Genomic DNA, 13,674 nt, shown 5'->3' on the forward strand with positions numbered 1-13,674 from the left:
TTCCTATTATCCGTGACGTCACGTGAACGCCAATGCGCATGCGCAGGGCTCTTCCTATTATCCGCGATCCTTCCTATTATCCGTGACGTCACGTGAACGCCAATGCGCATGCGCGGGGCTCTTCCTATTATCCGCGATCCTTCCTATTATCCGTGACGTCACGTGAACTCCAATGCGCATGCGCGGAGCTCTTCCTATTATCCGCGATCCTGCGCCAATTCGTAAAATTCTTGCTATTGCAGTATTTTTAATCGCTAATATGTGGTGTGATGTCTATAGCACGACATGAACACATTACTGCGGAGGGAGCTGCTGGTAGGAACGTTGGGTTGCTCGGTCAATGGCCAGGGTCAACGGCGGCGTGGTGTATTCCGCAAATATGCCCGACTGTGAGGGCGGGCACAAGCCGGCGTGAGTAGGTTAAACGTTGAGTTTTATAAGGGCGCCACGGGGTGACCAGCCCCTCCCCACCCAGCCCCTCCCCACCCAGCCCCACCCTGTCCCACCCTCCCCACCCAGCCCCTCCCCACCCTGCCCCTCCCCACCCTCCCCACCCAGCCCCACCCTCCCCACCCAGCCCCTCCCCACCCTGCCCCTCCCCACCCTCCCCACCCAGCCCCTCCCTGCACGACGGACGGACACAATAATCCCCTGTGGGCTGGTGCAACCAGGTCGTTCCTACCAGTACAATTTTAAGTGTATTTTACACACTCCATCAGCTACGCGGCCTTTCTGGGATTCCAACAACTGCTAGAACATGATACGCCACTTCATTGCACTATCATTTGTGGCCAGGTTGCTTGTGCAAAATAAGCTCAGCGGGCTGCACCTGGTAAAATAAAATAGTTGAGTTCTGTGTACTTTTAAGTGATTTGTTTACCTTTCCTATATTTTGCACTCCATCGGATTCCTCCAGTACAGTATAAATAAACAGGAGAACTTCTAAGGAGAGTCTGGACATTGCTTGATAAAGCTGGTTGTAATCACCAGCGAAAAGTCGTTCTCGAACTAGTAACGAATTGCCACGTTTTGTTGACGTGACACAAACCCTTGAGCTATCATTACTGAATGGCTGTAGGGTGGTGGCGGGTTTAACGACACATTATTTTTTTATACGCGATTTAAACCAAAACCTTTAGTGTGGTGCGGATAATATTGGTCGCGAAAGCCTGTTGCGTGTTAAAGTAATAAATATTATGATTTAGCAAACAGCACAGAGTGAGAGATACACACACACGGCCGACATGACGTCACCGTCAGCCAACAACACTATGAGCGCGCCGTGACGTCATGTGTTGCTGACAGCTACACGCCCCGTAGTAAGATGGCCGTCGTGACGTCACTACCACGCACCACCGCCGATAAAGCAGCGTTCGCCCCCTCTCCTCACCATCACCCATACACCCCGTAGTAAGATGGCCGCCGCGACGTCGACTCACCATCACCACCGCCGATAAAGCGTTCGCCACCCACATACCCCGTAGAAAGATGGCCGCCGAGACGTCACTTCCACCCTCACCACCGTAGATAAAGCGGCGTTTGCCACCCACCACCTCCCAAATACCCCGTAGCAAGATGGCCGCCTCGCTGTTACCGCACGCACGCCTTTAAGGCAAACAACTCTCCCCCCCGCCAGCCCACATCGTCTGAACAGCGTGGGGCGCTCGGTAAAGACGACGACGACTACGACGAGGTGGTGGTGGTAGTGCTGAAGGTATGTGACACAGAAGCCTCTCCCCCCCTCCCCAAAATCTCTCGCTCCGTCACCACAGCAGCGCGCTCTCAGTCGCGTACAGTATCCACCCACCACCACCAACCCAAGTCACCATCATCAACAACAGCTTTGGCGGCGGCGGTGTTGTTGTTGTTAGCTGCTGCTGCTACTAAATGGCGGCGTGGAGCGGCGACGCGCGCGAGTCCGAGGGCGACCGTCAGGAGCGCGAGCACTTCTGGCGCGTGGTGAACGCGTTCCGCTACTACGGCGCCTACGCGCTGGAACGCGTGCGCCGCGCCGAGCGCGAACTCCGCGCGCTGCCGCCCGCGCATCGCCGCCTGCTGCGCGACGCCGCGCTGCCCGGACACCTGCAGTGCGTGCGGGCACGCGTGGAGCACAACCAGGTGCGGTGGTGGTGGGGGGGGTGGTGTGGGGGGTGGTGTGGGTGGTGGGGGGTGGTGGGTGGTGGGGGTGGTGGGGGTGGTTGGGTGGTGGGGGGTGGTGGGTGGTGGGGGGTGGTGGTGGTGGTTGGGGGGGGTGGGGGTGGTGGTGGTTGGGGGGGGTGGGGGGTGGTGGTGGGGGGGGTGGTGGTGGGGGGGGTGGTGGTGGGGGGGGGTGGTGGTGGGGGGGGGTGGTGGTGGGGGGGGGTGGTGGTGGGGGGGGGTGGTGGTGGGGGGGGGTGGTGGTGGGGGGGTGGTGGTGGTTGGTGGTGGGGGGGGGTGGTGGTTTGTAGGGGGGGGTGGTGGTTTGTGGGGGGTGGTGGGTGGTGGGGGGGTTGGGTGGTGGTTGGTGGGTGGGTGGTGGTGGTTGTTATGTTGGTGGTGGTGGTTGTTGTGTTGGTGGTGGTGTTGGTGGTGGTGGTGGTGTTGGTGGTGGTGTTGGTGGTGGTGTGCACGACCCTGCAACACAAACGCTGCTGCTGCTACACGCCTCGGTCTCGCCTGTCTCTCTGGCCTATGTCCACTTGCCTGCTTGACTTGCCTTTGCTGTGTGACCTCTCACCACTTGTCTGCCTGCCTCGCTTGTCTGTGTGACCTCTCACCGCTTGCCTGCCTCGCTTGTCTGTATGACCTCTCACCACCTGCTTATCTGATATGTACGTGGTGTTTCAAAAAGAGGGACCCGATTTGAAATAGCTATATCTCTGCAACCACGAACCGCCCATGAATGAAACTCTTACCACTTGAAAGGGCGAGGCATAAGAGTTTGAAATCACGGAGCACCGCCACATTGACACCTGCAGGTTCGACGTTTTCTAAATGGCACACTGCCTCAACGTTGGATAGGTCGCACGGGACCCCAAGACTTGGCACTACACTCTTGGCCCCCAAGATCCCCAGACCTCACCACACCCTGCGACTTTTTCTTGTGGGGATACGTCAAAGACCGTGTTGTTTTTGTGCCACCATTAGCGACTAATCTGGATGACCTCAAAAACAGAATCACGGCAGCGGTGACTTCAAGTGGAAGAAGCCACTTTGAGAGGTGTTTGGGACGAATTCCACTATCGTCTCGATGTTGTCCGTACAGCAGGTGGAGGGCACAGAGCATTTATAAAATGGTTAGTAAAACTTGATAACTCATTCAACTTTTTGTGTAATTGTAACATGTTGCCATCGTGAAATATACTGCTTTGAAATTGGGTCCATCTTTTTGAAACACCCTGTTAATAAGGCCCTTCAAACGTGGCTCTAACCCCTCCACACATGTCTGCTTTCTTCAGTTGTGTACTGCATATAACCTCTCAACACGTGCCCGCTTGACTTTCGCAATCGTCTGCCTGAATTGTTTACATGACTTCTAACCACTTTCCAACCTTCCTAGTCTACGTAACTTGTCTACTTATCCGACTTTCCATTTGACGTGTGTACATGACCTGCCAACACTTGCATGTATGACGTGTGTACTCGTCTAAAACACTCCCCTTTCCACACAGCATGTGCACATCATTTGCCTTATTCGCTTTTCAACACTTTCCCAGCTGCTTGGTGTTTTCTTTAAAAAAAAACACATTTCAACATTTGTCTCTCTGCCTTGCCTGTCTTGTCTACATAACATCTGAGCACTTGCCCGTCTGCCTGAGTTGCGTACATTATATCCCAACACTTGTCCCCCCTGGCTGTCGTGTCTCTATAACAGTCCCAGCAGGTGAGCCACCACTACTGCATTGCAGCATATGCAGACCTTGAGCAGACTCGCACGCCACCATGAAAAAGCTCCGGTCTAAAATCAAGATGATGATAATTTTGCCACAGCTGCTTAATGTTACTATTATTTCGATTTAAAGCTTTCCGTGACTGCAGGGATTCATCTTCTTGTTTCTTTCGGTAAAGTCACGTAGAAGGGAAATAATAAAATTATAAAAAATACAAATAAAATAATAAGAATAAATTATTATGTTTTATTTTTATTATTTCCCTTATATGTGACTTTACCGAAAGAACCAAGAAGGTTACTCCTATTACGTATATTTTCTGCATAGTGGTCGCTCAGAAGCACTATCCAGGCACAACCCTTGCTTAGCTTCTGAGGTTTGATGATATTGGGCACGTTGGTAATTTTGGTCATTTATCTTCATTTATCCATGATTAATTTCACAGACAGGATGATTTAATTGTATTGTGGGTATATTTGTATAAAATACTATTTGCCAATAGTAGCTGGTACCACATTATCGTGATTAAGAGTTTTACTGTCCCTGAACAAACAATGAACTATATTCTTGGGTCTTTCGGTAAAGTCGCGTAGATAGGTTCAAAGAAAATAACAAAAAACTACGACGTTTCGATCGCAACACAAGCAGTCGTCTTCAGGAAAAGGGGGTTATAGCTTCCAAGGCAAACTGTTTATAAGGGGTTTGAAATGGGCGTAGCCCAAATGTCCGCAGCCAATGATAATGTAAGTGGTGGTCAGCCAAACCTCACTGTGGTTGGTTTTCTACCAATCAAAGGGCTGCCAGGTGAAAATTAGCATGTTAATTAGAGATTAGCATGGTAATGGGAGATCGCAGAGACGCAACGCACGGGTTGGCGCGCGAAGTGGCTGTGCTCGTGTGAACCCTGTCAAAGCGCAAGATTGAAATGGGTGTAAAGCACAACTCGCATCCGAAGGTGGTAAGATGGGAACATCATAGCCAATTATGACTTAAACTGGTTGTACCCATCTTCTGGGTTGAAATTGTGTCTGTGTCTATATACATATGGATGATAGCCAGTGGGCTTGCAAAGTACTGTTGTCTTGGAGAAATCCATTTCGTGTGAGCCGACTGCATTAAAACAATGATCAGCCACGGCCGAGGTATTGGTCCTACCGTGTTTCAGATCTGCCTTATGTTCACGAACACGGTCCGAGACATGTCGCTTAGTTTCCCCAATGTAACTAATGCCGCAGACAGCTTAATTTGTAGACGCCGGGGTAAAAAAGAGAGATGACATCATCATCTTCTCAGCCGACAAGTTCAATGCCACAGTCATCATGGACTAAACCACATACAATAACAAAATTCAGGACCTACTTAATGATGGTAGCTATACCAAAATTAAAAGAGATCCCACCAACCGCCTCGTTACGAAAACCAACAACATCATCACTGATGTTTTTTACCTCGGCGTCTACAAACTAAGCTGTGTCTGCGGCAGTAGTTACATTGGGGAAACTAAGCGACATGTCTCGGACCGTGTTCGTGAACATAAGGCAGATCTGAAACACGGTAGGACCAATACTTCTGCCGTGGCTGATCATTGTTTTAATGCGATCGGCTCACACGAAATTCATTTCTCCAAGACGAAGGTACTTTGCAAGCTCACTGGCTATCAACAAAGATTCGTTCATGAAGCCATCCATATATATATAGACACAGACACAACTTCAACCGAAAAGATGGATATAAACTGAGCAATCATTGGAAGGACGTTATCAACAAGTTTAAGTCATAATTGGCTATGATGTTCCCATCGTATCACCTTCGAATGTGGGTTGTGCTTCACGCCCATTTCAAACTTCACAGGGTTCACACTAACACAGCCACTTCGCGCGCCAATCCGTGCATTGCGGCTCTGTGATCTCCCATTAACATGCTAATCTCTCATTAACATGCAAATTTTTACCTGGCAGCCCTTTGATTGGTGGAAAACCAACCACCGTCGGGTTCGGCTGCCAACCACTTACATTATCATTGGCTGCTAACATTTGGGCTACACCCATTTCAAACACCTTATAAACAGTTTGCCTTGGAAGCTAACCCCCTTTTCCTGAAGACGACCGCTTGTGTTGCGATCGAAACTTCGTAGTTTTTGTTATTTTTGTTTTTTTCATTGAATCTTTCTACGTGACTTTACCGAAAGACCCAAGAATATGAATTCCTGCAGTCAAAACAATTAACTATCTTCATGTAAAAATGCTGAGCAGCCTCATTACAATGGAAATTATATATAACAGAAAATACCCTATGCAAGCAATATTGAAATATTACTGGACTGGAGTATGGGTAATGCAACTTGACAGGAGAGTATATGAATGTAGTAGTTATAGACTATGAATATAATTAAGAGTTGGAGACTAGCAATGCAAATTAGCTACGAATACCGAGGGAGACGAATGGAAGTTCTCTCCTGAGTGCTGCATATCCATGTCTCGCAAATACAAATCTAAGAATGTACACATTGGCCAAGTTCATTAGCTCTCTGTGTCGGTCAATGTAATGAAGAGGTACGCTGATGAACCTGAGCAATGTGTTCCAGCATCAGAGAGCTGATGGAACACATTGGTGAGGTTCATTTTCTCTCCACTTCATTCAATTGATCATCACTCCTGACCCTGTTTTTGTGACGCTTCATCAAGTTGTTGTTTTAACACTGAATGCCCGAAACTCAAACCAGGAGCTGTTGCACGACATCATCCTGGGCACGGCCGAGCACATGTTCGAAAACAAGCGCTACCGTCCGCTTAACCTTGAGGCTGAACCCACCCCGGCCACAGCGTTCGACATGGACAAGTTGAAGTCGACGCTCAAACAGCTGGTGCGAGACTGGAGCTCCGAGGGGCAGGGCGAACGCGACTCGTGCTACCGGCCCATCCTCAATGCCATACAGACGTACCTAGGAGCTGCTAGCGGTGGCAGTGGCAGCAGCATCAAGAGCAATGGTGACAGCTGTTGTGATGGCCACAGCAGTAATGGCAGCAATAACAGTGATGGATGCCATCAAAACCATCGCCACCAACATCATCCGCAGCAGGAGAATGAGCAGCAGCAGCAGGAGAATGAGCAGCAGCAGCAGAATGAGCAGCAGCCGAATGAGCAGCAGCAGAATAATCACAAGCAACAGCATAAAAGCCCCCGAGTGTTGGTGCCCGGCTCGGGCCTCGGTCGCCTCGCATGGGAAATCACGCGCCTTGGCTACAGTTGCCAGGGCAACGAGTTCAGCCTCTTCATGCTGTTCACATCGCACTACATCCTGAACCGCTGCCACGAGGTGGACAGCGTGCGTCTCTACCCGTGGGTGCTGCAGTTCAGCAACACGCGGCGCGCCTGGGACCGCGTGCGGCCCGTGCTTGTGCCAGACGTGGACCCCAGCGCGCTGCCGCCGGGCGCCGACTTTTCCATGTCGGCGGGCGACTTCCTGGAGGTGTACTCGCTGGACGTGGACGTGTGGGACTGCGTGGCCACGTGCTTCTTCCTCGACACGGCACACAACGTCATCGCCTACATCGAGCTCATCTGGCAGGTGCTCAAGCCGGGTGGCGTGTGGATCAACATGGGGCCGCTGCTCTACCACTTTGAAAACATGGTTGGTGAGAGCTCGCTAGAGCTGAGCTACGACCAGATCCGCCAAGTGATCGTGCAGGTGGGCTTCGTGTTCGAGGAGGAGAACGAGTGCGTGCACGCGACGTACACGGAGAACGAGCGCTCCATGCTGCGCTACATCTACGACTGCGTCTTCTTCGTCGTGCGCAAGCCGGCGCTCAAGAGTGAATGCTCGTGACAGCTGGCAGGCGCGAGCCCAACACGATCGCGGGAAAAACGAACCGGATTTCAATTTTGTGTCCCTCCGCCCTTGAGGCGCGTGCGTGAGCTGGCTTTTTGTTGTCATTATTTTGTCGTGATATTTACTATTGTTTTAATGCCATTTGTGCTTTTCGAGATGCGTTGTGGAGTGAAAGCACGCCCGTTGTGGAACACCTTCCCACTTCGCGTCGGGGAAGAATACCGTATAACTACTGCTGGAGTCACTTAATTGAGCCTCTGTCACCCGGTGCCGATTTAAAAAAATAGTTCAACGCATTCCCGGTCATCCTTTCTGTTACCGTTTTGTGCTTGGACCTGGGCTATGTCAAGTAAAACCAATTCTGTGTGATGTGTTGCTTCAGTCATTGGTGACCAGGTTAAGCCAATAAACTTGCCACACTTGAGAACCTGGTTTTAGTTGTGTTTGGCTGCCTGTGATTTGAACCCAGTGCCGTTGGTGCCAGCTCGTTGCTATTGACATTCGACCCACGAGCCAGCTTGGCCACCTCAGGTCTTATATTAATGTAAAATCACAGTGTGATAGATTATATTTTTGAACAGCTGAAGCCATTTAAAAGTAAATTTGCTACTATATCCCTTGTCTTCATGATAATCATGGTGAGATTGGTTAGTGGTACAGCAATCGGAGGTAGATGCCGCATCCTTTGTTAATGTCTGCCAACTGTTAATCTTCTGTAATGTTTTATGAAGGACTTTATAAAACACCTTTAAAAAAATGTATTATGATTGTGACTACTTAAATTTCTGCATGCCAATTATCTCCCACTACTGTCGGGTTTTTTGCTTGATGTACGTACATCTCTTGGAATCCTTTTTGCCGTCAATCATGAGACATGACCAATTGAATGGATTTTTGTTCATGCTGAATTATTGCACTAAGTTGTAGTGTGCGTGTGCTGTGGTGTCATGAGTTCAATACTGTATACTTGCCTTCTTCACATATGGGTATCGGAGGCATATGGCAGCAGTGGACATAATCGGTGTTTTGTAGTCTCGTTTCTCTGCGGCCAGTTGGGATGATCACATTCCAAATATGTTTGAGTTGGCAGCCCAAACACTACGGCCGCACATTCATCTCTTGAGGTGGTGGTCTGGACAAGCCTGAGAGTGTTGTACATGCAATGTGATGGTCACGTGACATGCATGCAAGGCATGATGGGAAGAGTACCTTCCTGCTGCTTGTGAATCCACAGTGGTGTATTATTAAATCTATACACTGCCATTAAATTCTGATTTAAATTGTCTTCGTTGCAGCACATTGTATGCATGCACAATGAAAACCTAAATATGACTTGGCATAGTGCGGGTGATTTTTTTCTGTCAAGGTAATTTTACTTATATCTAAATATTTAGTATTTCATATTCAGTTTTGCATTACTTTAATTCAGTCGAGGGGTTTAAAGTTTCATTTATTAGGTATAGCCCTGTGAACCATGCGGCTCTTAAGTCGGGTGCAACCACAACAAACAATATTAACACAAAACATCCCAAAGCGACGACGCACAACAGAAACATCCTGGAATAAACCAGCAAATATAAAAAAAACGTATTAAAACGCTGGTGATGGCGCGCATTCCTGCAATCCATCACTGCGGAGCGAGGGTTGGTGAATCGTACAAATGTTGTGAAACTCCCTATGTGTGTCGTGTTGCCATGTTCCCTGACTCGCCAGGAGAATTCGGTATACAGAATGTGTGGAATAAGCTCCATCTGTCCCATGTGGGATAGTGGTGCCCCCTCGAATATGTTTTTTTCCCCCCACGTGTAAAAACACTAATTGGCTAAAAACATCTACATGGTGTTTGCGGATTGCATAGCATTGTGTAATACAGGTGGATAAAAGAAGCTATATGAAAGTGACATTTTCACCCGATGTTTTTTTAAGGTAAAAATCATTTGTGTACAAAGAAGGCACAACATTGTGTTGAACGCATGTACAGGTGTAATGGGTTCCGGAGACACTTGCAGAGGTAACTTCTTTATTACAATACAACACTCCAACAGTCCTGATACTCTGTTACAGCCTACATACACAGCCTAGATACACTACTCTGGCTACGCTCTGGGGTCCTCCGGCTACAATTACCCTAGGGGAGGCTATCTGACCCAACCCAGCCAAGGTGCGGGTCTGGACTCTGGCTTCCTCGGAACTCGCCCTCACAAGGACGTAGAGCTGGGAGTTCCAGAGTCCCACCACTGGCCCTCACAGCGTCCCTGCCCTTACAAGGACAAGCGGGACGAGGGGGTTCAGGGTCCTAAGCTGGCTGGCTGGCGGGTCTTGGGTCTTGAGCTGCGACTGGCCCCGATCGGCCAGGAAGCTGCCCTTTTATGCCTCGTCCCCAACGAGGGGTGGGGTTGTGTGCACCCCCAGATATCCCACAGAGCACACACAGCCCCCCCCGTTGGTGGCGCCAAGGGGATTAACTGTCTGGGGTGCCTGGGATCCTAGCGCCTGGCGCCAAAGGCTTATCTGCCTAGGATCCCAGAGCCCCCAGCAGCCCCTCCCCTCTTATGGCACTACACAGGTAAGGTAATTAGGCAATTGGTTGAGGATGCGTTTTAAGGAATGTAACGCAGTCCAAGAAGATATCCATGGAGGATGGAGAGATGAAGTTGGTTCACGTGGAAGTGCTACGTGGATTATCACATAACAGGATCATGGGAAGTGGTGGCGACTTGAAGGACTTCAACGGTGGATTGAACATAGCTGGTGGTGATTGGTACATTTTAATGGTAGGAATTAGAAAAATAATGGCCCAAGCATGTGTCAAAGTAGGTGCTATCTAACAATTCCCTGAAAGCAAATCTTGTTTAAAGGAATCTTACTGGGTACGGGCAGCGTGTTTTGGTCAGGTTCAGTTTAAATCCTTGCCATATGCTAAACTCGCTTTACTACCCGGCTTCGCCCGAGACTTGGATTCTTGTCTTGGATTAATACACGGCCGACGCGGAGGGTTGGGAGGGGGGGATGCGTGACATCAGCAGGCACACTGCGTGACGTCAGCAGGCACTGCGTGACGTTGCCGCATGCGGGTGACATCACAGATCAAATATGTGATGTCACTGCTCACTTGCGTTCAAAATATATCCATTATTGCGCCCCCCCCCCCCCCCAAATACAACAGTCTATTTTTATACTTTATGCATTGTGTACAGTCTGGAAGCTACCCACATGCCAAATTTAAAGTTTGTTGCATGGTGGGAAGTATGCTAAACATTTCGAACAGACACACATTCACAAATTTCCCTTTTATATAATAAAGATGTTATTAGTTTAGGACTGTGCTGCTTTTACAACCAATCGCCTTTTTAAGCTGATATGGCCACAAGGGGTCACGAGTAAGCATTTTTTAAAATTAATGTTCAGCTAAAAATCCTTGTTAAGCGGCACTTGTATTGCATATTATCATCCAATGACGCCACTCATTGTGGGGAAGAAAGGCATATGGAGTCTAATGTATTTCTAGTCAGACTTTCTATTGATGTACGGCAGAAAATGACATTGTTATTTTCCACCATTCAGGCTATTCTTTGCAGCCACATGTTGAAAAGTGCTTTCCTCTCATTAAGTGAAATAGGTACATGTAATTTGTATGCAGAAAGTCCAGCCGGTGTTTGATGATTAAACCACAAACAGTTATAGCATCAGGAACCTTTGTACCTATGTAATAATAAATATGATGTGTAGCGTACACAAGCTTCGTGTCGCGAATCGCAAACAGGTCCGCGGCCGTAGTACATGTGTATGTTAATCAATCTCGAATAGGTCTATCAAACAATGAAATAAATTTTGATTTAAAGCTTTCGTGACTGCAGGGATTCATATTATTGGTTCTTTCGGTAAAGTCACGTAGAAGGGAAATAATACTGGTAGGAACGAAGTGGACCAGACCACCAATAGATTAATGTGTCCGTCCGTCCGTCCGTGGGAGGGGTGGTGTTGAGGGTGGTGTTGGAAATGAAAGACTACGAGTCTTTAAATCTCACAGCGTTTCTTGTCAAAACAAACACTTTTAATTAACGTTACACTAGAATACAGTAATTTTTTCTTTAACTCCTCTATACCCGGTCGATATCTCTGTACCGGTACTAAGTATTATTCCTACCAGCTCACCCCGCAGGGTTCTGTTAAAGTAATAAAAAGAAACAATATGAATCCCTGCAGTCACAGTAATAAAAATATAAAGCATTTTTTTTTCTACGTAACTTTACCGAAAGAACCAAGAATATGAAAATGAAATAGTTTTATTAAATTTTGACTTAGCTTTCGTGACTGCAGGAATTCATATTCTTTGGGTAAAGTCACGTAGAAAACAAAGTAAATAAAAATAATTAAAACGAAATAAAAGTAACAAAATAACACTGATGTAGACTGTAGCCTTGTTCTTAAGTTGAGTGAGTGTACTGGCAATCTATAGTGTAGACCGTAGCCTGGTTATTAAGTTTGGTGAGTGTACTGGCAGTCTATATTGTAGACTGTAGCCTGATTTTTTTTAAGCTGATGAGCGTATTGGCAGCCTATGATATAGACTGTAGTAATGTTTTTTTTATTACTGAAAGAACCAGAATAAGTCTACATTATAGACTGCCAGTACACTCACCGAGGTTAATAACCAGGCTACAGTCTACATTTAGACTGCCAGTACATTCACCGAGGTTAAGAACCAGGCTACAGTCTACATTATAGACTGCCAGTACACTCGCCCAGCTTAATAACCAGGCTACAGTCTACATTATAGACTGTCAGTACACTCACCGAGGTTAAGAACCAGGCTACAGTCTACATTATAGACTGCCAGTACACTCACCCAGCTTAATAACCAGGCTACAGTCTACATTATAGACTGTCAGTACACTCACCGAGGTTAAGAACCAGGCTACAGTCTACATTATAGACTGCCAGTACACTCACCGAGGTTAATAACCAGGCTACAGTCTACATTATAGACTGTCAGTACACTCACCGAGGTTAAGAACCAGGCTACAGTCTACATTATAGACTGCCAGTACACTCACCGAGGTTAAGAACCAGGCTACAGTCTACATTATAGACTGTCAGTACACTCACCGATGTTAAGAACCAGGCTACAGTCTACATTTAGACTGCCAGTACATTCACCGAGGTTAAGAACCAGGCTACAGTCTACATTATAGACTGCCAGTACACTCAGCCAGCTTAATAACCAGGCTACAGTCTACATCAGTGTTTTTTTATTCACTTAATTTTTTTTCTTGTTTTTTTCGGTAAAGTCACGTAAAAGGGACGCTGTCTTTCCGACAACTCTGTTGTTCACCTGAGGACGGCTGCTTGCTTTGTGGCCGAAACGTCGTGAGAATTTGTATTTATTATTTCCCTTCTACGTGAATTTTACCGAAAGAACCAAATAATAGTTTGATCATTGTTTATGATTTTAGTATTTTTTCCTCCGAAGTTTGACAAATAAAACTGAATATTGTCACTTTGATCTTCGTTACTCATGGTTTGTTTGTTACTTAGACACTTTCATCTGACGGCAACACTCCTCCCGAGTTGAATTCTCGATGTTGTATGTCACTATGGCAACACTTGAGTTGTACCAGCATCTTTACATCAACAAAAGCAAATGTTGCAATAACCTTGCTTGATAAGCATGTTATCACATAATCCACTTTTATTAGCCATAGACAAACTGATGATTATCACCGAATTATGATTTGGCCTGTGGACTCGAAGTGGTGTGGTTAAATTAGCGATGGGTGTAAATGCATCCGTATGGCTTAAATTGTAATGAGCAAAGGCCATGTTGAGTATAGAAGCAAATTATATATTGTTAAAATACTACATAAGGCTAATGCATAAAAGCGAACATGGCCCAATCACTACTTGTGCAACAGAAGGTGTCGCGTGTCTGCTGGGCTGCTGGTGTGCGTTAGCAAGGACACAAAGCCAAGATGT

General features: G+C 47.3%; 1 protein-coding gene across 1 annotated transcript; it reads left to right on the top strand.

The window, feature by feature from the left end:
* Window positions 1-1,544: 1,544 nt before the first annotated feature.
* Window positions 1,545-13,202, top strand: CARNMT1 (carnosine N-methyltransferase 1). Its single transcript, XM_061550882.1, has 3 exons — window positions 1,545-1,714; window positions 1,872-2,118; window positions 6,592-13,202. The coding sequence occupies exons 2-3, from the start codon at window positions 1,888-1,890 to the stop codon at window positions 7,693-7,695; spliced, it is 1,335 nt and encodes a 444-aa protein (XP_061406866.1). The 5' UTR covers window positions 1,545-1,714; window positions 1,872-1,887; the 3' UTR covers window positions 7,696-13,202.
* The last annotated feature ends 472 nt before the right edge of the window (window positions 13,203-13,674 follow it).

The sequence above is a fragment of the Lethenteron reissneri genome, chromosome 13 (assembly GCF_015708825.2).
Source record: "Lethenteron reissneri isolate LAM-NWPU_2019-01 chromosome 13, ASM1570882v1, whole genome shotgun sequence".
Classification (NCBI taxonomy): Eukaryota; Metazoa; Chordata; class Hyperoartia; order Petromyzontiformes; family Petromyzontidae; genus Lethenteron; species Lethenteron reissneri.

Coding starts and splice junctions, on each gene's coding strand:
- CARNMT1 (XM_061550882.1), top strand. CDS start 1,888: ATGGCGGCGTGGAGCGGCGACGCGCGCGAGTCCGAGGGCGACCGTCAG. Junction 2,119..6,591: donor CACGCGTGGAGCACAACCAG/GTGCGGTGGTGG, acceptor AACTCAAACCAG/GAGCTGTTGCACGACATCAT.